Source organism: Pempheris klunzingeri, chromosome 10, assembly GCF_042242105.1.
Source record: "Pempheris klunzingeri isolate RE-2024b chromosome 10, fPemKlu1.hap1, whole genome shotgun sequence".
Classification (NCBI taxonomy): domain Eukaryota; kingdom Metazoa; phylum Chordata; class Actinopteri; order Acropomatiformes; family Pempheridae; genus Pempheris; species Pempheris klunzingeri.
The window spans coordinates 18,792,713-18,820,684 of record NC_092021.1 but is presented as its reverse complement, the minus strand read 5'-3'; the positions used below and the strand labels follow the sequence as shown (position 1 = coordinate 18,820,684).

Here is a 27,972-nt window from a genome sequence, read left to right as displayed (position 1 = left end):
GTGTATGTCAGTGAGGTATGTGTGTGTACACACCCCGATGTAGGGGAGTGTACGTGCAGACAGAACACCTTCAACCTTCTGTCTCCTGTCTGTTTTACCTCAGGGAAAGTACCAGCTGCTGAACAGTCACACTCTGCATTAGCCTAGTATTTATTCACCAGGGAGAGACAAGTACCACCGCAGCCATGGGGAAGCAGGTAAGATCTGATAAAGAGACGTTTAGTGGCATCGGGTGAAGGGAGTTTAATTAGGTTCTATTGCAAAGAGTTGGAATGCTAATTATCTCAGATTGAGGAGTGGGGCAATTGGGGAAACTACTGCCATTTTTATGTTAAGCCAGAAAAGGTGACTTTGAGGGGTCCTTATGCAGAAAGTTTCTACTAAAGTTGAAGTCTTCTTGAAATAGATTTAGTACACACCAATCACTGCACGGTGTCTGTAAAACCTGGAAGCTCATTTCTCCTACATATGAATCTAGAAGAATGTTAGAGACAGTCATGTATGGATGCACAAGAGTGAACAATCAGGTTTGTACAAGAGGAAGCACTACACTTAATTCAGGGCAAAGCCAGATATGTTGTCTTAACAACAAGTGCAGTCTTGTTTGCACATGCATCACATCTGCTGACAGCTGACATATTGATATCAGCCTTCACGTGGAAAAGCAGTTGGCAAAAATTTAATTTGGCAGATATGTAACATTTCCTGCGCAGAAGAAACAATTTGTTATCATACTTTTCTTGTCCAAGATCTTTAGCTTTGTGTATTTTTTTTTTTACAAGAAATCTTGTCTTTCTTTATTCTTCATTATTCTCCTCCTGACTTTTGGTGAGAACTAAAGCAATGCCACGTTGTTCTAACAGACCAGAATGTGTAATTGGGCCAAATAACTGTGGATAGGGAACTATGGTGAATTCAGTTTGGTTTTCAGTTCTTTCCTTCATGCAAGCATCTGGTTCTGCTATTGCTTTGAAACGCCCTCCTTTCCTCAGTTTCAGGAGACTGAAAGTAAAGTATTCTTTCTTGGCATCAAGCTCTTGTGCCTTTGGTATTGAATTATATTCCTTCAACCATCTTTTCTTGTTCATATTTTAGGCTAGACATGGAGCTAGATTCATCACACAATCATTTGAATGTGTTATTCCTTGAGTGCTTTGAATCTGTGGCGATGTGTGATCTGTTTTTAAAATCTCACTCTCGCTCTCATTACAGAGCTCTGTTTCTCCAATCTTTGCTCCAAATGATAAACAGAAGTGTCTCTTTCAGGTCAGCGGTGCCAGTTCCATCAGCAGCTGTGAGCTCTCTGGGCCTGCTTGTTGTGACAGGGCGAGTGCCGATGCTAGTTCAGGCTCATTGTCTGAGCCAATAGCTGCACGGAAATGGGGCGCTTGTATGAGTGTGTGTGTGTGTGTGGAGTCACCTCATATGAAGCAGGAGAATATTCTTTTATCAGCGATACCTCTGCGGGAATAGCAAATGTTTAATCCATTTTAAACTCCAGAGAATGTGCTTCACGGGCCAAGGCTGAGGAATGTGTCCTACACTGTCTTGAAGGAATGCTTTGTTGACATGTAGCTGAAGTGAGGATATTTTGTAGGGCCATACTGAGCCAAGGTTCGCAGCAAAAGCAGAAAACTGATCGGTTTGACTGCCTCATAACCCTCAGAGAGTCTGTTGCGAAGCAGAGACAGGTTTCAGGTATATTTATGCTTCATATGCTGCTGGTTATCAGTGATAGTGCTAATTGCATCCGTAATAACACGGTTAAAGATGTCTTATTCTGAGCAGATAGTGTTTTGAAAACTTCCCTCAGTCCGGATGCAGCCGACCCAGATCCCAACAGCTGGGCTTCTGCCTTTGGCTCCGACTTTGTCTCCTTGGACACATGAACACACACCACAACAGATGTTGAGACCTCCTCCAGCATTTCTTGGTGTTGGAGGTCTGAGTGTAGTGTGCAGTGGCTCTGGGGGAACAGTATAGGTGTTAAGAAGTAAATCTTTATTCATCCTACAGTATAGATGTATAAAGCGGTAGCTGTAGTGTCATTAAATTCTAGTGTTACTAATAAAAAGTTGGGTTTGAGCAGATGGGAGGGTGGTTGAGTGCTTCACCAGAACCGTCTCTGATAAGATAAAGCCAGCGTTGTTGAGGGGAGATTCTTGATAATGATGTGACACCAGTTTTCTACAGTAGATCCCTCAGAAGCTGGAAGCAATTACAGACTTCTCCAGGCAGCAAAGAATGTAGCAGGCATTCACCGCACCCTTTCAGAGGGATAAGTTTTTTTCAGGAAAAAATAAAAGCCAAGATTTTCAGGCTATGGGGCTGCGGTGTCGACTAAACATAAAACATGACCTTACTTTCCCAAAACTCTTTCACTGTATTTCATTGTGTCGCTTTCAACCACAAAGTAACTGTTTTTCTTGGTGAATGATATTTGAATGTTTCCTTTGGCCTTCGTTTTCTTTTCAACTTTTTTTACATTTTTTGTTATATTCTAACTTTATGTCAATAATGGTAAACCATTGCAACAGCTTCAGATGCACAGTATAACATATATTAATTTGTGTCTTCAAGCTATTGCTCCATAAGAAGGCTGAGCAGTTCTTGACATCCATGAACTATGATACTGTAGATGTGAAATGATGTATCTCTTTATATGAGTCTGTTGAATCACACCGCTTAAGATCACGTCTTTTACTTGTTTGCTACACTATGTTAGAGGAGAACTTCACTGATAATCGATTCTGTTGTTGGCAAAACCACAAATGCAGCATCGATAAGCTGCAGCGCACTCAGAGGAAAAGAATAATTTCCAGGTCAGTGCTCTCAACAGCCCTATATGTTCTGCCAGCTAATCATAAAGCACAGTAAATGCATGTGGACACTGGCTGCTGTGATGTTTATGACAGATATTTCATACTCTTCCTTTTCTACCCAGCATTCCTGTCTGATAAGTAGTATTAATGATTAAAATTTCTCTGGGCTGGCACCTTAAATTGCACCAAACCAAAGATAAATTGCAGTAAGTCTTAATTGGCTTGGTACAAACGTGTCCATGTATTTGGTTGATGTTTTGATTGATTGTGTGTTGCTTAGTTATGGGCGCTATGCCTTGGGGATGAAAGCAATTAAAATCTTGAACTTTTGCCATGATGAGGGCGGACTACGCTTTCATCTTATTGTTTATTGGCAAAATGAGGAGTGGCTGTTTTGCTCCGTCCTAGTTAGGAAAACAACCATTGCTGCTTAGATCAGTGTTTGCACTCAAAAAGACAGTCTTGATGCCAAAGGCTGTGCTAATGCAATCCTCAGTGTGCACCCAGACTTTAATTACAGTAGTTTCTAAGTGCTTAATGGCAAATATAACACGGCCGAGACATTCTATTTTGTGTTGCCTTGCGCTTGTATGTGGTCTGTGAGCTGATGAGCGCCGTTTAGTGAGCAGCACAATACAACATGTATTGTTAGGATGTATGGAGCTGTGTATTAAATGCAACCATGCAGCAGAGCCCTGGAGACTGGTCCCATCTGTTCAGGGCCTGGCTGTGTAGTCAGAAACTCATCAAAATGTAGTCCCCAAGGTTTATGCAACCCCCCCCCCCCCTCTTTGTCTCTCCATTTGCTACATCTTTGTCTTATCGCTGAGAGGGTGGAGAGCTGGGGGCAAGAGCTCAACCCCAGTGAGGGGGAAGGGGGGGGTGATAGGCAAGGGCATTAATGGAGACGATATCTATGAAATGACCCAGTGGAAGTGACGCTTCCTGGGCATGTTTTACGCTCGCATGAGCATACGGCTGGGGCTGGGGCTCGGGCAGGGTGGGGAGCTCCAGCAATGAGGGAGGGAGTGTGGAGGGAGACAAGCCAGGATGGTGCTGTGTGTTTTGTTTTGTCTCTCATCCATGTGCTACTGAGCCGCCAATGGGAGCTGCATCTTCTTGCTGCATTTTGAAGGATCACCCTGGACAATAGCATGTAAGTCAGGCTAGCTGCCTTTTTTTGGCTGTTTAATCTGATGGAAAAGTTGTGATGATTGCTGAGCAATTCTGGTCAGGTTGATGATATGGACAATGTGACCCTTGTCTGGTATATAAGTGTTTCCTTGTACTTTTATCTCTACACAATGCAAATCTGGACACCTTAGATTACATTCAGATTCCACGCTTTCTTTGTTCAGTACAAAATGAGCGCTGCACTTGCTACTGGCTGAGCACCAAGGTGAAGTATAACCTTGTAACATGATGAAGTAGCTTACAAATGTCTGCTAGCCTGATCCCTGAGAGAAATCCTGTTTCTTTTTTACCCATCAAAGTTTATGTAACATCAGATTTCACAGCCTATTTTGTTCCAACTTCTTATCTGCTCCTTCAGGAGGGCTTCTCTGGCCTTTTCAGGTCTTTTTCCAATTAATACAGCTTGATGTGCCAACCACTGCCAAGAAAACTGCCTCGAGCAGCAAATGGCCTTATTTAGCGGGGATGAATATTCATTTGTTTTGAATAATTATTTCGACAGTGCTGTTACTTATTGATAAGGGGAATATATTTTCTGGAAGTAATTTCACTAGGATTACAGTTTGATTGCCACCTATACAAATGCATACACAAAAATATGATTGCTATTGTCAGCCTCCCAACCTCTGGACTGGATTAAATTGTGGCTTTGAGTCCAATTTTATTAATTGGCTCTGATGGAGCAGTCAGTTATTTTGTCAAAGTTGATACATTAGGACATTATAGATGTTGAACATTTGAATTTATATGTCATTGTTTTGTTTTGATTTGTGGAAGTTTAATTGCTGCTTAGGCACATTTACTCAAAAGTAAATGTTTTTCTCGTCCATTTTCCAGACTGCAAGCCACAGAAACTTTTTGTGTTAGGCTGGATCAAGGATCAAATTGGGTTTCCAGTGCGTGAGGTGGGAACAGTTGCTAAAACCACAACCCAGACAAGTTTTCTCTTTTGGAATGGTTAAACCAGAGACATTTTCCACTTAATGTTTACTACAGATGAGAAAGGGGAGTGACTCTGGATTGACCCAAACCGTTTCCCCTTTAAAAAGCATTGAGCTCAAATGTCAGTGTGACTCCACAACCCATGTAAATGCCATGAGTTTATGGCATTTTATTGCACTGAAATGAATTTTAGTGTGAGAGAATGAAGCAGCACAGTCACTTCACAGGCAGTTTATGGATATATAGTGATGTGTGGCCTTGGGCGGTGGCAATAACACTGTCTTGCTGTTGTAAATTGCCGCAGAGGTGGCATTATACATCTGAGGAGTGATGTGAGTAGAATGTTGCATTGCTGTGTGTGTGTGTGTGTCTGTGTGTTTTGCATAGTAAATGGATGCGTGCTATGCTGTTTACAACTCCATTAATATGTGGGTAATGTGTGCAGAATGAGCCAGGCAGAGGAATCACAGTGCAAGTCATGCCTAATTTGTCTATTGTCTCTCCTTACTTGTAAGCCTGAGAGTTTAGTCGTGGTCAGTGGGAGCAGAATGACCCATCTCTTGTATTGTTTCCCTGCTAACAGTGTCTTTACACAGTCCTTTTCCTTACAAAATGCAGCAGACTTCAGACTGGCATGGGATGTTGGAAGGAGCTGAAGAGTGACAGACAGCAGTAGGCTTGACTGAGAAACAAACAAGCTGTGAAGAGAGAGCTGAAGGTTTGCCAGTGAAAAGATTAGAGTGGCATTTGGCTCAAGTGCCAAGATGCATCGTTGCTCTTGCCACACCGCCATGGCAACGGAAGCTTTATGCCTTCCTCCCGGCCCCCCTGCTGAGCGTCCAGACTGTACCAAAGAGTCATTTAAAGATGTTGTGATTCTTCACGTTGACCTCAACATTTAGCTCAACAATCAGTCGTGTACAACATAAATGACATTTTCATGAATCCAGCTGTAGTACACAGACATTTGCTATGTCAGCTTTGATTACTCACTCATTTCCATTGCTTTCTTTTCTTTTGACTGACATGTAAATGGGTGAGCCGCATAAAAGTCTATTATAAATGTGCACGTCGCCTCAGCTGAGCACCTCTACTGGGACCATCCATCCCAGTGCTCCCATTTGTCATGCAGGGCACCTCTGTTCCCCGGTGACCAATCAGGAGTGCCTCCTTGGCAGCTAAAAGCACCCCCTCACCACCTCATCATCAGTTGTGATTGACAGCCTCCCACAGGAAGGAGGGGGCTTATTTACCTCCTTATGTTCTCATGGGACTAAGTTAATGATCCCAGCCAACAAAAAAATACAAAGAAGGAAAAGCCTGAGAAGTCGGCGCCTGGTTGAACCATTTGGAGCGGTTTCGGCTTCCTTTGGAGAGGATTAGAGAAGAAGTGACTGTGTGAGGAGAATTTAAGAGATAGCAGTGAGACAGATGAAGCAGCAGAGCCCAGACAGAAAGTAGCAGCTAAAGGGAGGCTTCTGAGGAAAGCCGGTGTTTTCAGAAAAATTTCTTCCCGGGCTTTATTTCTCTATTCATCTGTCACACGGACTATGGACTGCCTGGTTGACTGACTAACAGACTGTGAGGTAAGGGATCATCTGTATTTCCAGAGGGTGATACTTTAAAAGTCCCCTTTGAGTCTCTTTTAGACTTTTAAGTTAGTCTTTTAGAAAGTTTTGTTGTGCTAAAATAAACACACTTTGCACTGCTCTTCATGCTGCTCTTTTGTCTACATATTGGAAATTTACTTGGATTTACAAAAAAAGAACTCATGCTAAAAACAAAATATCAGTGGTGAAGCTGCAGCTGTTCATTTTCTCTGCTACTGAACTGAATCATTTTAGGCTAGGCATTGCATGTTTCCACACTGAACATTATGTACATACTGCTGTGAACTTTGCATTTGCATGCAGTTACCAAGACGTTAATGTGTTTGTTCCTTGAAGTCAGTATCCGTCTCAACATACAGCACCTTCAAATCTAAGCTGTTTTCATTGCTCTCACATTTCTTTTCATACTTTATTGAACCCTGCAGGCTAAACTGAAACACAAGGAGTCCTGGCAGGGGCTTTGGGTCACTACTAATCCAAATCAGTCCATGCCGTATGTGCTGTGGTTTTTCTACATAACATTAACATTTGTTTTACACAGACAAACTGTATCAAAAACACTGAGTTGATGTTGCTGACAGGGTCGTCTGAGGTAAAGGCCTCTAACGAGACACCTCAAACCTCATAGTTCAACAGTGAATGCACTGAAACCTGACATGATCGGCATCACTGTTTAGCTGCCAATCGTGTCAGCCTGCATGTGTTTGTGTTGGGACCATTTTCCACGTAGCCCAAAAACAGATGCCAACAATCTGAGACGACTTTCAACACAAAGTCAACTGTCGCGACCGCAATACATTCCTGTGTGTTTCCATTTCAGTGGAGTACGATCACATGGAAAAACAAAAGGTAGTAAACGCTTTGAGAAATAAGGTTGCAGAATGTAAAGTCTCAACTACGTGCTGCTTGCCTGATCACAATCTGCGCTGAGAAGCATGTCAGCTGCCAGCAGATATGGTTGATGTGTGGCAAACACTGTTAATATATCTTTGTTCAGCCGTGTTAGCATTTGCACTGGGCCATTGACTCGGGACACAAAACGTCACTCTGTCAATGTCCTTTCTGGAGAGTATAATGATCATTGATTGTTTGCTTGTGCACTGTTGCATTTGGCTGTATTGAATCTCGCCTTAAGCATGAAACACATTTCCATCTACAATAATCCACACTAAGTTTGGTGAGGATAAATATACGGCAATTCAGATTTTGCTTGAATGCACTTGATATACAATAGCAGAATGTTTATTTCTATGTGCAGCTTAACTCTTTGGATGATGTTTATTTGAGGATGACAAAGAAGCTTTGTTAGGAGTTGTGGCATAACTCCATGCTCTGATAGCCATGAGTGATCAAACCAGCAGAAGTCCTGCCCCTCTCGTGTGATTGGCCAGTGCAACAACTCACAGCCCACTGTGACTAGATGGGATAGGTACAGTCCTCAGTGAGAGGAGAGAAAAGGGTTGGAAAGTTTTGATCGTCCTACTGGCTTTTTGCAGGGTTAGAAAACGGGGGTTAGAGGGTCAGAAACTTGCACAGAGTAGAGAAGACGAGTCACTCTACTCAGGTCAGACCACTGCACTGGATCAGCTTAGCAGATCCCAAATATCCACCCTGACTGACTTTAAAGGTGGCTCTTTCCTCTCTTGCCTATACACGGATGTAATCATGTGGCGGGTAAGTCAGAGGGTCATTCTTAACTAGGTCTGCATTTTATGTTACTGTGCCTCTATATTTTCTTACCAAAACATTGAGTCATCATATGTTTCCAAGCCTCCAGGCAGGATTCTGTGCAAGTGCTGGGGTTGTTTGGCCTTGTTGTGTTCCCAGATTCCTTCATGTTTTGAAGTGCGGATAATGCTCGAGAGATAAGATGACTAAGTGAGAAGGCCGAGGGGAATTTTGTGAATAAAAGCTGTCATAGAGTAGGAGTAGCCTAAGTAGGTTTCTAGTATCAAAGCAGCCATTCAGTGTAAGCTCTAAAAAATGAATATAATATAATTTGTAAGATATATCACTAGAGTGTAACATTATTTCTGAAGCTACAATTACAGTAGGCTATTCTTTTCCTTTTCTTGGTCATCATAAAAGGATTTTATCACCTTTACTTACAGTGAGATCCACCTCCGCACTGAAGAAGATAAAACCAGCCTTTCATCCATAATCTGGTAGCTTCATGACCTACAAAATACCATTTACTGCACTGATAAGATAAAAGATACAGACTTTTCTCCCCTGCTACATCCATATATGCTCTGGCAATACATCTGGACACAGTTTGTGACAGGCCTGCATACATAACGCGCACAGGAGTCGTTTTACATGAAGGCAGTGAAGAGTAAAACTGGGACATTGCGGTTGGCTCTGTGGTTTCCCTTATTAATTAGTAACTTATCTTGCTCCTGTGAGGAGGAATGTTAGACATCTTCCCACCAGAGTGCGCCGCCTTTGATCACTAGTGTGACAAATAGATGTCAAGCCGTCACCATGGCAACACATGTGGAGGTCTTTATAAAGAGCCATTGCGTTGGTTTTTAGTGAAGGGTAGTGTGAGCGTCAGATGTGTTAATATAAATGGTTGTTATTTTTGTTGGAATTAGTTTGCTTGTACAGTTGGGGGAAAATAGCAGAATGTAACTAAAGTAAATCTGTTGCATTCTTTGACATATAGCATATATATTTTTTTCAATTAAAATTGTAAAATGTTGTCATATAATTTGCAGGAAAGGTCAATGGAAGGGAAAAATAAACGTGTGTGTTTAAATCAGCCACACGGTGTCACTCTTTCACTGGTTTCCCCACCAATGAAACATCAACTTCTTGGATGACATTTACAAATTGCTTGAGGCACACCAGATAAATAGGCCAAGAGAGGAGTGATGTGCACATTTCGGCGTTAACGAAATGCTTTGCTTCTTCAGGATAGTTTTGAGCTCAGTGAGACATTTCTTCTGTGCGGACTTGTGAGCAACAGGCTGCCTGGAAAGTCACATTGTGTGAAGTTCCTGTGGTTGTGGAAAGGATGCAGTGTTTTCCCGCTGATGCCACCTGCCAAGCCGCAGAGAGGAAATGAGGGTTTGGTGCAACTTCTGATGCTGACCAGGATGACCTGTAGAGCGCAGACAGTCAGCGTGCAGAGAAAACAAAGAAAAAAGATCTTGCTCAGACAAACTTTAGACTTTTATTTCCAGTTCTAGATCTCCAAGAAACTCATTAGCTACAAACATTATGTGCATTATCATTGTTAGCAGCATCGGTGCTGCATCCTGTTCGCTCACGAATGAAGCCTCTTAATGAAAAGTTTGGCTCTTTTAGTTTTGCTTTCATAACAGTTTTGTTAACAGCAAAAGTATTTTTCAGATGTACTTTTCATAGAATTCCTGTTTGACGGGCGAATTGTAAATTCAATATCTTAGATGTTTAGATTTGTATTGAACTTTAAGTCATAATGGCTGTTGATCGGGGCCAGGCTCCATGCAGCTAATCTCAGTGATGTGTGCAGCTGCAGATCAGGTAGATTTGTCAGTCTAATCAGCTGGCTTGTGCTGCCACAGCTGTAAATCACATTAGGCCTGAGTGGGCCGCTGCTGAGCTGGCTGCTTCAGGGAGCAGCAACGGGCCTCACATTGGTCACAGCCACGCTGTGAAGACAGGATTACAGATAAATATGTTAGGTTTGTGCCCCAGGAAAGAAGACAAAGAGCAATCACACTCTTTCAGTCGCTGAATACATGGTTAAGAGCCACCATTAAAGGTGATAAAAGACCATAACCAAAAGGATTAGAAAGTGCTTGAGCAGGTAATTGTCTTCCTATCTGAGACATTGTAATTGTCTCATTTCTAAATGACCCATTACTTCCTAATCAAATCAAACTCCAAACGTTAGGTGGGTGCTGAAGTTGATCATTTGACAAAACGGTAACGTGCAGATGTCTCACACCTGTCGTATCTGCTAGTGCTCAGCATACAGCTGAGCAATCATAATTCTGCAGTGCAAGACATATTAAATATACCTGTAATTTGAACTCCAAACAGAGGAAATGTATGCACATTTTTCCTCAAACTATTTGCCCAAAGCAAATGTGGCTGTTAAGGTAATACATAGATATAATAATTGTTTTATATGGGATTCTTGTTATAATACACCATGGTATAGCTTGTGATGGTCTTGCCTTTGGTCACATTACCATTTTTTTTAAGTCAACATTCCTCTCATAGCCTCTGCATGCAAAAATATTGCAACATATTGCAACAGCATATTAATACAGTGTCTATCAATATTGAGGTAACTGGGTTTGGCCCAGCTCTAATAATAATAAGACTTTATTACATGAAAAAAGTAATAAAACTTTACATACACAAAGTGTTGCATGTAAAAGTTTATACTACATAGACATTTGTGCCATTCAAGAGGAGAGCAGACTTGGAGTTTAGTATTTGAATAAACAAACTCTAGTTTTTTAATAATGTTTTTTTTCCCAGTTTTTCTCAAGTATGTGCGCTCAAGTCGTCTTGCTGATCTCACGATACTAAACGCCATCCCAGTCGGAGACTCGATAGACGAAACCTGGGGAGTGCCAGTCACATTCCCTTGTGCATCTCCCAAATAATGTAGCCCACGCCCACCACTTTGTTTGAACTTTAGTTTCTCCTTAATATTTTTAGAGTGTATCTGTCTCTCAGAGAGCGTAGTTACTCTGGGGACTCCTTTGAATGACAGGAGAATTCAAATGGAGCACGGCGGGTGTGTGTCTGGAAATAGAGGCACATGGTAAGCAGATGGTACTGGTGATTCCCACACGAGGGCCAACTGGGAAAGACTCGTATGTAGTAGATGATGTTACATAGCGTGTGTCTTCATTTGTAGTCTGTCAGAGAGTATGCGTTGTGTTTTTTTTTTTTTTTTTAATTTTTACTGTCAGGAAATTGAATGGGGATTTTATTATTTATTTTTCTAAAGAGAGGCCTGGTTTATGTTACAGTTATTCTACTGCCTCTGGAGACACAGACAACAGACAATGATAAAAACTTGCTTATTCCACGTCACCGTGTTTTTTGGATTCTGGGGCTATCGCAAACTTCTTCCCCATGCTGCAGATGCTGCCTCTCTGCTATGTTTGTGTCTTCAGCTTTTGTTTTTGAATCCCTGGTGGCATAGCCAAGAAAAGTTCCAATCCACCGCATTGTGCTGCTAGAAGCAGACGGATGCTCACACAAGGAAACCTGAAACTGATCCTGATGCTTTGAATTTCTGAATGGGCAGGGCTGAGAGGACACTAACCTGCCTGTGAGGACATGAGCTGGGGCACTGCACAAACCTGTGCCTCTGCTGATTTGCTGTTTTGAGACTCTCTCTCTCTCTCTCTCTCTCTCTCTCTCTCTCTCTCTCTCTCTCCCTCCCTCTCCCTGTTGTCTACTCTCTCTCTCTTCTTCCAGTACTGGCCAGCGCTCCGGCTGTAGGTGGAGCTGGCTTTCCTGGAATTGTCGGGCAACTTTTCCTGTTGTGCTTGCTACCTCTTGCTCAGTCTCTTGCTTAATGACAGCTCTGTTGCAGGATTACTGGGGCCGTGAAGACTTGTGCCATCTAGATGCCCACCTCCACAGCATGCTGGGGGTTTATGGCTGATGCATTAGCTATCATAGATATGTTTTTGTGATTTTGGGTCAGTAGTTTTCCTTCAGCAGAAATGTCTCGGCAGTGCAAAGTGGGGCGAAATCCATCGGTGGGTAATGTAAACTGTGTATGAATGGGAGAGCTTTCAGGATTGTACTATGTACTTGGGGCTGTAATGCAGTTTGCAAAGCCTCTTTGCCTCAGTGTTGTTTTACAACCTTTGTGTAACTTCAGGGTATTTTATATCATAGGCGATGACATCAGGGGATTAGCATTTCTGCATTGTGTTTGTCATACAAAGCTCTTGATTCATTTTGTATTTAGGACAGTCTGGATGAAGTAACAACTTAACCTGTTTGATGAGACCTGTGCAAGTACAGTACCTGCTATCTTGTAGCTGATAACTTTGATGTGTTGCTGCCAAACAAATGGATAAAATGTTGGACAAGAAATTTAGTAGTTTCACGTTCCACATTGTGGTAACACTGTAGAGATTAGTTTGGACTTGTGCTATTTATGTATGCATGCATTAGATTGGTATTTACATTCTAAACAGAATATGTTGGTGAAAGATAAAATACTAACTTTAAAACAAAGTATTTGCTAACAAGGCTTGATGTTTAATATATTTTGTTTAAGACTGAGACACCATGTATGTGAGGAGATCGTCTTTGATCCTCTGTAATAACTTCTAGACAGCTGCATTCATTGCTTTGTCCGTAAAGAACAAAATAGCAAAGAAACAAAGGCCCACAGATGCATCACAGTCACTAGAGACAAGAGCAACAATCGCCTCTTGTCTTGTACAGTGCATGGGGATAGCCGACGGTCTGTGAACATTTGAATAGAATGGAAAGAACAAACCCAGGTCTGTAGCTCCGAGGTAATTGCTGTATCCTCACAACTTCAAAAGGCTACTTGTGCCCAACTGTCCTGATAATGAGCTTTTGCCTTCTTCACACATAATGAGTGGAGGTAGAGAGTTCACATAGAAAGACGCTGTGAGCACAGTGTGTCCACTCGCAGCTGGGGTGTCCGACTGGCCGGGAACAAAGGCTTAGTGTCTGTGATAGTGTGGAGCCCCAGCCATCAGCAAGCAGGCCAGTAGGCTTCTGCTTGGCTGAGCTGTCACTCCTCACTGGCCTGTTGGCCTACAATGTAAGTGAGGAACACAGGGACTGGCTAGACTATTCCTGCGCTAAATTAAAATGAGCCATCGCTGCAGTCTTCAAGTTTATGCTCAACCAAACAGACCATAAAAAAGTCTAATATATGTACAATATGCAGGCACGTCTTTTTATTTGGGTATGCTCCTGCTTGCTTTTGTTATTTCTTGCAATTTGCTTCATTTCCATAATCGGATATCTCTTACAGTTATTTACATACTATAATATTTATAGTCATGTTTTCATATTCAGTTTGCAATGGAAATCAAAGGAAACTCACTATGGGAATGAATAATTTTGTTTTTATTATCATAAGCACTTGATAATAGAGACAGAACATGCAGGATGTTTATTCACTTTTTTTCAAGCAAACTTCATGGCTAAAGCTGACATTTTGGGCTGCAACTAACAATTATTATCCTCATTACTTAATCTGCTGATCATCGTCCTGACTATTCATTTGGTCTCAGAACATAGTCAAAAATGCTTGCTACAATGTCATAAAGCCAGTAGTGATGTCTTCAAATAGCTTATTTTCTCCAATCAACAGTCCAAAATCCACACACACTCAATGCACTCAAAGCTGAAAATCCTCACAATTGACAAGCTGGAACAAAGGAATGTTTGTTTTTTTTGCTTGAAAAATATCATGATTGTAGTTGCAGATTGGTGTTCTGTCAATTAGCCCATAGATTAACCAAATACTTATTTTAGCTCGACTGGATATAATGAAAGGAAACTCATGAACTCCTATTAAAGGAGTGATTAGAACCTCCTCCAGTTTAGTTAATTTCATGGTGATCATCATTTTCTAATTCAGTTTTTGTGTCATCTTTACAGATAGCTGATCAGCTTCCCTGGATTTCGCTGACAACTTCACTTTATTTTGCCTGAAGATGGAAACACTGGAGTCTGAGCTGACCTGCCCAATCTGTCTGGAGCTCTTTGAGGATCCGCTGCTCTTGCCCTGCGCTCACAGCCTCTGTTTCAACTGTGCCCATCGCATCCTGGTGTCCCACTGCACACCCAGCGAGCCAATTCAGTCCATCAGCGCCTTTCAGTGCCCAACCTGTCGCTATGTCATCACCCTCAACCAGAGGGGCCTAGAGGGACTCAAACGCAACGTTACATTACAGAACATCATTGACCGCTACCAGAAGGCTTCTCTAAGCGGACCTAACTCTCCTAACGAGACCCGGCGTGAGCAAGCCGCCCCGGACAGCAGAGCCATGACATCTCCCAGTAATCGGGTGCAGTGCCAGTTCTGTGAGCAGGATCCTCCGCAGGATGCTGTGAAGACCTGCGTCACCTGTGAGGTGTCATACTGCGACGAGTGTCTCAAGGCCACCCACCCCAACAAGAAGCCTTTCACGGGCCACCGTCTAATCGAGCCATTGCTGGACTCCCATCTGCGAGGCCTTATGTGTCTGGAGCATGAGGATGAGAAGGTCAACATGTACTGTGTGACAGATGAACAGTTGATCTGTGCGTTGTGTAAGCTGGTTGGCCGGCATCGGGACCACCAAGTGGCAGCCCTCAGTGACCGGTACGACAAGCTGAAGGTAAGAAATGACCTGTACTTAGATCATTTGGAATGCTTCCTACTAATTTTTAGCCCCACAGAATTTAAAGCTGATTTCTGTGTTTGTTCCAAACCTTTTCAGAGCTTATACAGTATCACGGTAATGACAGATACACAATCTATTAATGCATTTGTTGAATTTCAATTTGATAAAAAAAAACTGCAAGTAAGCTATTGAGCTGCTTTATTTTAGTGTTGTGCAAATATGTGCAGACACTGAGATAAACCACAGTTCATCTGAAAATTATAGAAAGTTGTAATGATCATATTTTTCTTTAAATCCCATGAGCATGAACAGAAAAAAACAGAAATTTCAATTTATTGGAAGCAAGTGTCTTTTTAATTAGGCTACTTTACCCATGTAGCTGTTGATTAATTTAGAAGATACCACTAAAAACCACTGAAACCACTCAAAGAATCTTTGAATCATCCGTGTTTATAACTTCACGATGCAAATGATGAAAGATTGATGATTTGAAAGAGTTTGGATTTCATTAGTGGAGCTGATAGTGGATTTGGATTTGATAAAATGCTGTCAAACCCCAATCATATACTTTTGTTAAAAATAAGTAATGTTCCTTGCAAGTACGAATAGGTAAATACTGTATAATGCTATGGCAACTGAGATGCGTTCATTTGTTTATTATTGAAAAACAAATGTGAAGCAAGCGTTTGCAGCACTTTTACTGTAAACTTCCTATGATAAACAATATGAAACAAGCGCCCCTGCAAAATTACTTCACTACCTCACTCAATTACTTTTACAATAATGTATGTGCCTGGTGATATTCTATAAGTTTCTTTTTGTCAACAAATCCCCTGAAAATAAATGGTAAATGGCTACATTTATATAGCGCTTTTATCCAAAGCGCTTTGCAAGGTTTTTGGTGTTCATTCATTCATTCATTCATTCATGCACACAGCGAGCTATCAGTCAAGGTGCTGGTGTGACCATTGAGACCAATTTGACACTTTGACTGGTGGAGCAAAATCCAACCATTCTTACATGTCTGTGTGGCCAAACCCTGATATAGCTCATTCCTCTGTGCCATAGAGGTGTTTTTGGACAACAGCGGAGGCATTGTTGTCGAAAAAAACACATAAATGAGGCACACCGTTGCACTGAGTGACATGTTCCTTTAATATGATAAACATGGGCGCTGTTGTTTATTTTGAGTCAGTTCCACATGAACCATCCCTCTGCCATAAATACTCTCTAGTGTACCAGATTTGCAGCTGAAAATATTCCCAGACAAAAACACTTTTTACTTCTATTTGAGTAACATTTGCTTAAAACCACAATAGTCAGTTGTTCAAGGAGGGTATCTTGACTTTTTTTTAAAAATGAAAATATATATTCATAGCTCATCTTTAAAGATTTACATCTTCGCTAGAGGCTTGATTTTGGGATTTCTGTGGGATTTGTTTTCAATAAAAAAATATAGAATATTGCCAGCCTGATCCGCTGAGACCAAATTCATAATAAGCCTTATAAATGAAGTGAGTTGGAGGCTTCTCTCTCCAGGCCAGTGTTAAACCTAATGACACCCAGTGCAAGAGACTGCTTTCACAGTTTTAAGTTAAGTGGAACTGCTCACTTTCGTCAGATAGGCCGATAACTATAAAGCATGAAGATGCTATTAGCCGGAGCATATAAAAAGGTGTCTCTGTATTCCTACCATCATAAGCGTGAAGTAGCTTCTATCATAAGAGGGAAATTTTGGTTTAGCGGGTCAGTGTTTTCCCATCGCAGAGTGGGCTTCTATCATGTCTTCAGCAACCTCTTAGGATTATTATATAGTCCACAACAAGGCAGTGGAGCTTCATTGTGAAGCCTTTGGCATTGAAATGAAAAATTATGATATTATAAACTAAATTCAAGTAGTCAATTCTCTCAAATCATCAAAAAGAATCCTATCTTTTTTGTTGTTGTATGTCTTTAGCTTGTTTATATTGAGCATTTTTAGTTCTTTCAAGGTTCATCCCCGAGTGTATCCTGAGAATAGCATGGCATCCACTGCATGAAATAAAAATTAGGGTCTGCTTTGTTTTCAGAAACACTCAGCAGTCCATGCATGACTCACAAAAGGAGCGTTTACTGTATCACAAGTAACACTGGAAACCCTTTTGTGCCTTTCTTTCACAATGCTTGGTCACAGCAGAACTGGGATGCAAACCATCTTTTGCAACTCTTTGGCAAGATAGGTCAGAGGACCCGTCTTAACCTGTCTCCTTTGTTTGATCATGCTGTCATTGTGCAGAAATCTCCTGGCCGCTTTCTCTGTGTGGGGCGTGATCATTCACACCAGGAGGCAGACCAGGTGATCAGCATCATTTCTTTGATTCCACATTCAGGGGCAGATTTATTTCATGGAAAAACCTAAACCTGAATGTTGCTTTTCAAGGGTTTTATCCTTTGAAAAATAACAGAATGAGACTGAAATACACTCTGCGCTCATTGCAACTGGTCAGCCACATAGTAATGAGACATGGGAATGCAGCCATGTAATGTGACTATTACACTGCTTTGTATTTACAGTATTCAATATAGTGATAAGCCTTCTCCAAGTGGTTTAAGACAGCAGTTCATTATCCGTTATCTTCTTAAAGACTTACTAGCTATGATCTGATCTTATTGACTTCATATGACATGTACTTAGCTACACTGTTAAAAGCCTCCACTGAAATAGGAAACAGCAATTCCCATTGTAGAGAGAAATTGTTCTTTTCTTGTGGCATGCAGGACAGGACCCAGGTGGCGTGCAGCTGAGCTTGTTCATAGTTGCTGTTTTTTTCCGAACACATGTTTACAGCCACAGTACTTCGCATTTCTCAGAAATTCCTACTCAAAGGGATGTGACATTGCAAAAGCGTGAGTGTGTGTGTGTGTGTGTGTGTGTGTGTGTGTGTGTATGCGTGTGTGAGCATGTTGGTTTCTTTCAGTCTGGTTTTGGCATCATGATCCTGATCTGGTATTATATCTATCACTACTTATGTCGATGTATTCCTATTTAGGGACAGAGCAGTAGCATATCCCAATATACAATGGGGGAAAGGAATACCTGTGGCATGTTCAAGAAAAACCCCAGGTTGCCAGTCTGTGGCAGGGCTTGTATATAAAGAGACAAAACCATCACAGGAAATTTAAAGTTAGAACTGAGTTTGAGGTGACTGGCTTTAAGCTGCGGGAAGAGACTCATGTCAACACGAAAAGATCATGCACACATAACAGAGAAAGCACCAGAAATTCAATTCAAATCCAGGAACCTCATGAACTATGAAGAGTCTTCTTTATCTGCTATAATTTCCCTCTAAGGTTACATTCTATGAATGTGTTACAAAGCCTAACACTCGACAGTATACAATATAAAGTAGAATACATTAAAGCTGGGGCATGCAGTTTATATTTTGTGTCATTGGGCACATACTCCATAATATTCTTTCAGCATATAGTAATTCAAGTAGTCTGACAGACTAGACTTCCCTTGGCTCTGTTTTCAGGCAACAGGAGGCTTTGGCCAATCACAGGTCGTCTCAAAGAGACAGGTATTCCAGCACTGACAGCAACTGCCTGCACTGCAAAGTAAACGAAACAAAGAAAGACTGACTCATCGAAAAGAGTCTAAAATGAACAATAAATGCAATAAAACACAAGTTTCAGAGATGGAGAGAACTTTGCCATGAAGCTACTAACTTCATTTTCCTACAATATCTAAATGTGATGCAGTGGTTTGTTAAGTTGCGTCATGAGTATATTATAACATTTCTTATCATCCATGTTGTGTACATAGACTTGCCGTGAAAGTTGGCAATGATTGCAACTGTGTTGAATGTTGCTAATATTTTAGCCTCTTGCTAACCTTAATGTTAGCCAAAATCTCGCTGCTGTGGCTAATTCGTGACACTGCAGCTAGTTCATGTTTACGTAACGTTCTATAGTTTCATCAGGATCACAGTCATGATTGGGACGACTGAATTTGCTCATTTCATTTTCCTGTAATATCTAAATGTGTTGCAGTGAAGATTTTCCATGAAAGCAGGTGATGAGTGGCTATGTTGATGCTAATATAACCATACCAAAGGCTCGTGGGATGCGCTGCCTTAATTCCAGTTCATGTTTATGTAGTTAGCTAACGTTAGAGCCTCAAATCACAGTGTACAGCAAATCTTCTCAAAAGGCTTTACAGGCCCACTTGTTTGCAAGGAAAATGTCATGACGGTAACTCTCATAGAGAACTGGGATCACAAACACGGTCAGGTCAGAGCTTAGTACAGAGTGGGAGAGCACAGAGCTTTTCTTTTTCTTTTTAACCTTATCCAGATTTCTGCCAACCCCAGCTTTAATATTTTCTGAAGTTGGTCCAAGTTTGTTTAAATTGGCAATGCATGTAAAACAGTGATACAATATATTTGAAATTATTATCAGATGAGAGCAAGTCAAACTATTAAATTATAGCCTATATGTAAATATATAGTGTACGGTACATAAAAGTACTAATTGGGCTTTTAATGTTTGTACACTAGAATACCACACTATGATATGTGTTTCTGTTTCAATGAGACCATAAAGAGACCTCCACCAAAGTAAAAATCACAGATGTGTAACAGGACCCATGGTGCTCACAGGATGAAGTGACAAACTTTGACAATGGATAAAATGTCTAATGTTGACACAGGATAAAACTCCAAGTCCTGTCAGTGACCCGTCAGGACTGCGAGAGGAAGGAAGGGAGACTGGCCAAAGCAAAGGTGTGGGACCAGAAGCATTCACGTACAAAAGGAAGCTGCTATTCTTTCCTCTCATCAGCTTTAAATTACTCTAGGAAAGAGACCTCCATTAGAGAGAGCTGTCTAAACACGTGAAGAGTATTAATGTTGCAGGAGAAGCCATATTTTAGGTGCGCTGAGAAATACAGTACACCAAAAATGTTTGCCGGGAGGAACTCGCTGTGGTTCTCACGCTTTCTGTCTTTTCCATTTGCTCTCCCTTTCTATGTTTGGCTCCATGTGATATTTGTCAAATTCAAAATTCAGTATTTGTTAGGAGCGTTTTAAGCTTAGACATTTGACTATATTTAACATCAGTTTGATGAATATGTTATGTTCCATTTTAAAAGTTTTGCACTCACCTCACCTCTACCTGCAACTCAGCCTCTGAAATGGCTTTCATCACCTTCTCTTCCATATAAATAAATCATTTTTGTGAGAGTGGTAAAATAAAGCCTCTGCTATTTCAGTACATAGTGACCTTCCTTATGAAATCACAATGTGAACCATCCAACCCGAAAGAGCTTTACCCACTATTTGCTACAAGTCCTTGGATCTTTACAGGTCTATTGTTGTCCCCCTGTTCTCTTCCTTTCACTTTTTTCTGTAATTTGTTTTTGATGAGAAAATCAGGCATAATGCTCACAATTATGTTTTTGATATCTGCTAATCGCTTTTTGAAGCGAAGCGTTTTATAATATTTACACTTTCAATATATGGAAATGAATAATAAGCCAACCCATCATGGATAATACACCATTTATAATGCCTCTCAGACATTATTAATATATACAGTGCTATGTATCCTGTGATCTTTTGAAAATAAAAATTACAGATCCATTTATATATGTTAGTAAGACTTGCAATAATAGATTAAAACAACAGTAACAGATTTTCTCATTGACTGGTGTTAGTGTGTCAATTAAAATATGTGTCAATATTTGAGTTTTTCCACACCTCTGTTTTCAATTTTGATGGTACTACGCTTAAATGTAATTATGCATTAATGTTTTACTTAAGAGGAATAGTACTTAATATTGGAAGATATTTTGTACTACCACAGTATACATTGTGCTATCATGCTCCCCAATTACAGTATGAGATTACGTTTGGAACATAAGCCTTTGATCTGAGTCAGTGATTAACTCAGCCGGGGGGTACTTGTCCAAATTACTGGCAGATGCTCTGCTAAGCTCCGTGGCCTCGGCAGGCAGCATGATGGGATCTTTGGCACACAGGGAGGACTAGGGGGCTCTGCACTGCTCAGAGCCCAAATGTGGCCAGTGAGATCCAAAGGCAGCCTTGTGCATCCTCTCCTCTGCCCATGATACTCAAGCCAGATATCATCCTTGTGTTCCCATTCACCTAACTCTCCTCCAAGATTTATTCATCTGCTTACAGTTTGGTGAGGTAGCGGGGGGGCCGTATGTAATGAAATACTCATTTTCAATTTTATTTTGCAGCAAACCTTGGATTCCAACCTCAGCAATCTAATCAAGAGGACCAGTGACTTGGAAAGTCTGATGGGCAAACTTATCCAAACCTGCCAACATGTGGAGGTGAGGTTGTTTATCTGTTACCTGTCAGATGCAGGCTCCTTGCCTCTGTGGCATTTCACACAACACATTAAATTATTAACACAGTGATGAATTGCTATATCTGAGAGTGGCTTTTCATTATGTGAACCAGATTAAATGCTTATTAGTCTATAGATCAATCATTTCTGTAATATGTATGCAGTTTGTTGCAAATTGATTACATTCAGAGCAAAGTGAAAAATATGCAGGGGTGGGTAGAGTACTGAAAATCTCAATTAAAAGTACAATTACTTCCATAAAAAATGACTTGAGTAAAAGTAAAAATTAGTGTTTGAGAAACCTGCTCAAGTAGAAGTAAAAAGGTACCTGATTGATCAGTTATTCAGGGTGTACTGGCTGATGCAAAATAATAAAATAATAGCACAAAGTAAGTTAAAGTTTTTAATGACGTCCAGCAGGTTGGCCAGAGGTGATCATGACCTCTAGTCAATGCTTGTTGTTCCACTTGAAGTTATTCTTGTACATCCATGGTCAAACTGCACAGAGCAGATGATCCAGGCAGGAGGTCAAACACAGGAATGACATAGAGCATCCAATCAATTTTCCCAATAAAACACTCTGTGCAGACTCCTGATCGTATATCGCATCACTACATCAATATTACTATTATAAACGATGGCACCGGGCCACAGGCCAACTGGTCAGAGGATTTTTGACACCATCGTTGGCACGAGGGTCATCTTGGAAGTGGAAAAGCACTTTGTCTGTAGGCTACAGCACAGCAAAGTAGGAAATAAAAATAAACACAGACTAGTCAAAAAAGAAGCCTTTAATATCGTAGCCTGCTTACCCAAGGAAGAAGAACAAAAATTAAGGAAAAATCAACAATTTCTGAGCAAATATATATAATATAGACAGAATGGTTTCAACAAAAGTATAAATAGTGAATGTAGCTAAGTAAAAAGTCAATTACTGGCTTGAAAATATAATCAAGTAAAGAGTAGAGAGAGTAGATTAGGGCAGAGGTACAGTTTTAAAAAGAGGAAGAATTAAAAATATTTGTTTCTTTAAAAAAACAACTTTTTTGCTCATGTGCATTACTTGCAACTCGTTACTACCCACTCCTGGAAATATGTGTGTTTGAACCTGGAAATGAACATAAAAGAAGTATGACCATGGCCCATATATTTTGTATATTTTCTATGTTGTATTTTGTTCATTATCTCACCTCATTATGAATTTGTAACTGACCGTTGCTTAACAAGTCAGCAAGGAATCTTGCTTTGGTAAATCTGAGTTTCGCTTTTCATAAAGACAGCTCATAGTTGGGTGCCACATGTTCATTATGGCGGCTGTGATCATATGGCTGTTTGGGATAAAAAGACAAACTGTGAACAAGGTCAGCTGATTGTTACTCCGTCCTGTCCAGCATGAGAAGGCAGAATTATCATCAAACGAGGCTGCAGTCGTGCAGTAAAACATTTTGTTAAATAAGAATAAATTACAATGCATTATTGCCCGTCTCTTATCTATACTTCTGTCCTGTCCAGGTAAATGCATCGCGACAAGAAAACAAGCTACTTGAGGAGTGCGACCTGCTGATTAACATCATACAGCAGCGAAGACAGATCATAGCTACCAAGATAAAGGAGGGAAAGGTACTGTTTATCACCTTTTGTGTCTTGATAACCTTTGTTTGTCTGTTTATCACCTTGCGTGTGCTGATAACCTTGCCTCCCTACTCAGCTGACAGGTTATCGTGCAACTCAACACCTGAGCAAGCTGTTCTTATTAGAATACAGCAGTAACATATCACGGATGTGGGGTCAAAACCCTATATCTTGAAAATGCTACTCTTTACTGGAACTTGTCTACTCTTTTAAAAAATAAAAATAAAAACAGCAAGAACATAGTATGTCAAGTATGTCATATTGCACAGCAATAGTAAAACATGAAGGGCACCAGCTGGGGCTAGTCACTGATAAACATTTTATTGATTTGATTCCACAAGTAAAATTTGGTCTTGTGGACTTATTACAAGCTACTTTCACTCACCAGACTTCACAGTTTATTGTTGTGTCTTGTCTTCAGTATCAGCACTCAACTCTGGGGCACTTCTGGCACAGTATCCTTATATTTTGATGTGCATGTGCCTCTTGAATCGTTTCCCTTCCTTTTCCCCTGTTGGATGCCATTAGAGAGGCAATGGCATGCTGTGCCATGCTCAGTGTCAGAGTAAGATCAGCCCTGCTTCCTGTGATGGCCCTCTCTGGAGGAGGACTCTTTCCTTCCTCACCCGGTGCCTCGTGTCAGGTTCTGAGGTTACTTTCAGCTACTAAACCAATGAGACACATACGTAGGGTAGGATGGTGTGGTTGCTACGGCAGTGTTACGAGGGCTATTTAATAAGCACACCTCTCTTGCCAGTATATCTTATAGACCAGGTTGAAGCTCACAATCTTGTGGGTATTACACAAGTGAAAAATCCAATTGTCAAAGGTGTAAATCAGATTTTCACCAGTTGGATTTTGAGGTAAAATTAAATCTAGCATATGGCAGGTTGGCCCTTCATATAGTAGGTAGTACATTGGGTGGTTACTTACCAAGCTTTCCATTTATCAATTTCTTTTCCTGCCCAGTCTGTGCGGCTGAGGAAACTAGCCCAGCAGATAGCCAGCTGCAAGCAGTGCATCGAGAGGTCCTCCTCCCTCATCACTCAGGCCGACCAAACTCTCAAGGAGACAGACCACACTCGCTTTCTCCAAACAGCCAAAAGCATCTGTGAGAGGTGAGGGAACACAGAAAAATCACAAACACTATCAACAAGCAATAGCTATGGCGTATAAAACTGTCACCATCTAATAATGTACATCTTTATTATAGAGTTTCTATGGCAACGGCATCCTCCCAAATCCTGTTACCAGAAATTAACCTGAATGACACCTTCGATACTTTTGCTTTGGACTTCACAAGGGAGAAGAAAATGTTAGAAAGCTTGGATTACCTCACAGGTAAGTGGGGTCTTAAACTTGAGCTCACAATGTTTTACTGTCTGGCACAAAGCCTACATATATCTGTTAATTCACATGATCTATGGCTCAGTTTATGCTGCCAGATGAGTTTAGTTGTACTATAACTTTTGGGCAGTTTCTCTCCCCACACTGTATAATTCTTAAAACAGATCATTTTAGATGATTTGTTGAGTTCCTTTATCCAAACAGTGCATTTAAAATCATCAGTCTTATCCTGCAGTTATAAATTAAATGCTCTAAAGGCTTTGGCATGGAGAGAAACACTTTATATTTTAACCTGTTAGCGAGTATCAGAAAACTAAAAAGCTCATAAATGTTTAGTTACAGTAAAGATTTATTTTCTGCTGAATGAATCAGGTTTGATTGTTTATGCTCGGCGCCCGTTGTGCAGCGCAAATTTAACTCCGCATGGGGGCTGTAGCTGTAATAGCTGTTGGAACTGCAACCTAGCTTAATTACACTTGTCAGAATAAAAAAAAACACACACAAATGGATGGTGTTTTTTTGCCACCACTGGGCTCTGCGGTTGTTGTTGTGAGCAGGATAGAACTCATTCAGCTCTCATTACTGTCTAAGAGCAACATTTCTCTTTTGTTTTCCAATTGCAGCACCAAATCCACCAACAATCCGTGAGGAATTGTGTACAGCCTCATATGACACGATCACAGTTCACTGGACATCAGATGATGAATTCTCTGTTGTATCATATGAACTTCAGTATGCCATCTTCACCAGCCAATCTAATGTTGTCAGTAAGTCTATACGCAGCTCTCTGGTTGGAGTATAGCATAATGTTTGTGGTTGGGAAACATGACAATGATGGAGGGATTTGAAAGGGATTTCACTGAGGCACTTGAAATGGTTTGGCGGCTATGTTACAATATCCAAACATAACATTGTATTGTAGCAGCAGGAGAGGAGAGCTCTGTCCTGGCTCTCGTGGGTAATGAGATGTTAACAAAATACACCACAATTTTTGCAGTCGGTCTGGATTTACATCCAGATGCATAAGCTCTATTATCTCGGGGTTGAAATGAGCAGCAGACTGTTTGAATTGATTGCTCTAACAAGGTCACAACATGCTCGATCAAGCAATTTATTCTCATCTGCCTCAGTGCTCAAGCAGTCTTGGATGAGTAGTAATGCGACTTTATTTGATGAGTCAAAAACAGCAGCTGTAGATTAAAAGGCTGCAAACAATTACACTGCGCCGTCTCACTTCTTCATCTCGAGCACTGAATGAGGCCCTGACTCAGCGCAGGGTTTTGTGCTAAATTGGTGTGTTCTTTGTCGGTGACTCTCTGTCTGCCTGGGCAGGTTTGTGCAACTCTGCTGATAGCTGGATGATTGTACCAAACATCAAGCAAAATCACTACACTGTGCACGGGCTCCAGTGTGGCACCAAGTACATTTTCATCGTGAAGGCCATAAACCAGGCTGGCAACCGCAGCAGCGAACCCGGGAAACTCAAGACCAACAGTATGACACGGTTAGAATTCACTCTATAATTGATCACCTATGAGAATTGTGATTTATTTTAGAAACCTTTCTCTAAGGTCAACCATTCAAGTTGGATCCAAAGTCTGCTCACCGGAAGCTGAGGGTATCCCACGACAACCTGACAGTGGAGAGGGACGAGACATCATCCAAGAAAAGCCACAGTCAGGACCGCTTCTCCAGCCACAGCAGCTACGGTGTCACGGGAAACGTCTACATCGACAGCGGCCGCCATTACTGGGAAGCTCTGATAGGAGGAAGCACATGGTAAAAACATCTACCTGTTTTCAGACATGCGAGTGGGATGACTCTTGGGATGGCAATATATGTATGTTGTTTGATCCACCACTTTGGTCAAGACTGAAATATTTCAATGGATTATTTTATTATCGCTGGATTACAGGTTGATTGCCATAACATTTTGTACAAAAGTTGTCCTTTGCTGCCACAATGTTTTATTTTACATTATTTACTGTTGCTGTGCAGCATTTGGAGATATTCTTCAGTTAACTAAAGATTGTTATTGCCATTGTGAGGATCTTAACCAGCCACACAGAGCCACTAGTATGTTTGCGGTCTTGTTTATCTTTGTTAAATAGTGCTAGAAATGTACTTGTATGTATGAAATCTCACCATTTTTTTCCCATTGGACATGCAGGTTTGCAGTGGGCATTGCATACAAGTCAGCACCCAAACATGAGTGGGTTGGCAAAAACTCCGCCTCCTGGGTGCTGTCTCGATGCAACAACTCGTGGGTGGTGCGTCACAACAGTAAGGAGATTCCCATCGACCCCTCGCCCCACCTGCGGCGTCTCGGAATACTGTTGGACTATGACTCTGGATCTGTGTCTTTCTACGACGCTGTCGGCTCTCAGCACCTGTATACATTCGACATCGCCTTTGCTCAGCCAGTCTGCCCCGTGTTCAACGTGTGGAACAGGTGTTTAACCATCCTCACTGGACTGCCCATCCCAGATCACTTAGAGGGAACAGACTACAACAACTGACAAAATCTGCCCTGCTGGAATTTCTTTCTGTACCCAAAAAGAGACCAGACTGCCTGCACCTCATCGACTGTGATGCCCGCGTACTGTTAACAGTAATAACAGTAACTGAATTTAAGATGCAATTTAATATCCCAGGTGTACATTCGTAATCAAGCCTATGTTGAAATTAATTTGAATTATTTAAGAAATGATTTACAAGCATCTGTAGATGTATTTCTTTGCTTTGCACATGTACGTTTATTACTCTGCTGGGTCGTTTTAAATGTTTGCTTACAGTTCAAAATTCTTTGTGATATTTTCAAATTGGCTCCAGATTTTTTTTTTTCATTTCTTCTTAAAAGTTCATACTACATTCACTTCCATTCATGTGTTGTTAAGGGTGGTGATAAACCTTTTAGTGGCAAGCGGACTCTCTGACTCTAATGTTTCTGGAAGGTTGTCCTAGATGTGATGATTTTGAAATGATTTGAAATTTTTCATAGCACTTTGAGAGGACAAAGTCACTGTATATTTCGAAGCGTAATGCAAACATTTCGTGGTCAATGTTTTGTAAGGGGAAAGCACTTAAAATGGCCACATAACAATAATTGACAGCAGACTCTATTAGAAATGTGAAATCTGTCAATTCAGCAATTTTCAAATATTTATTATCTGTAAATGCTCGAGTACAATGTATCATCATGCTTTCATTCATCTCCTCATTATAGCAGTTTCAAAAGAGCTTTTTGTCACAGTTTTCACATTTACGTTTCTCTCTGACAAGATGTAATAAAGGCGACTTCATTTGATTATCTGTGCAACTTGTCCTCATTTTAAGACATACTGCATGCTAAAAATTGGTCTCACTTTGATGATAATTTAATACACTGCGCACTTGTTGTTTACTGTCATTTATAATTGCTGAGACTCAGAATCAGCTTTCCTGGACGAGCATGTGTAAACATACAAGGAATTTGACTCAGAGTCTATGTTGCTCTCAATTTACGTACACACAGTTCCAAAAAACTGTTAAGAGGGAAGATACAAATAGATCTTTCTTCGAGATCTCTCATAAAAGCTTGAACAAGCCCTCATAAAGGCCTGAACAAGCTTGCACAACACCAGAGTGAGAAGAAAACACTACCATCATAGAGAAAAGTGTCAGACTTGCTTCACAGGACTCACTCTGACCTACACTGAGCCAAAATATAACTTCTGACAAGAT

General features: G+C 40.9%; 1 protein-coding gene across 3 annotated transcripts; it reads left to right on the top strand.

Moving 5' to 3' along the window:
* Positions 1-63: 63 nt before the first annotated feature.
* Positions 64-27,541, top strand: mid1 (midline 1). Of its 3 annotated transcripts, none has more exons than XM_070838278.1 (11): positions 64-197; positions 14,186-14,907; positions 17,189-17,248; positions 21,158-21,253; positions 22,783-22,890; positions 23,872-24,020; positions 24,116-24,243; positions 24,873-25,016; positions 25,582-25,743; positions 25,821-26,028; positions 26,420-27,541. In XM_070838278.1, the coding sequence occupies exons 2-11, from the start codon at positions 14,242-14,244 to the stop codon at positions 26,766-26,768; spliced, it is 2,070 nt and encodes a 689-aa protein (XP_070694379.1). In that variant the 5' UTR covers positions 64-197; positions 14,186-14,241; the 3' UTR covers positions 26,769-27,541. The 3 variants fall into 3 exon arrangements, with proteins under 3 accessions (XP_070694379.1, XP_070694378.1, XP_070694380.1); XM_070838277.1 differs by lacking the exon at positions 64-197 and adding an exon at positions 8,082-8,242; XM_070838279.1 differs by lacking the exons at positions 64-197; positions 17,189-17,248 and adding an exon at positions 8,082-8,242.
* Positions 27,542-27,972: the final 431 nt, after the last annotated feature.

Bases quoted from the DNA above. Each gene is read 5' to 3' on its own strand.
- mid1 (XM_070838278.1), top strand. From the start codon at position 14,242: ATGGAAACACTGGAGTCTGAGCTGACCTGCCCAATCTGTCTGGAGCTC. The intron at 14,908-17,188 runs GTAAGAAATGAC...GTCATTGTGCAG, and splicing joins ACCGGTACGACAAGCTGAAG to AAATCTCCTGGCCGCTTTCT. The intron at 22,891-23,871 runs GTACTGTTTATC...TTTCCTGCCCAG, and splicing joins CCAAGATAAAGGAGGGAAAG to TCTGTGCGGCTGAGGAAACT.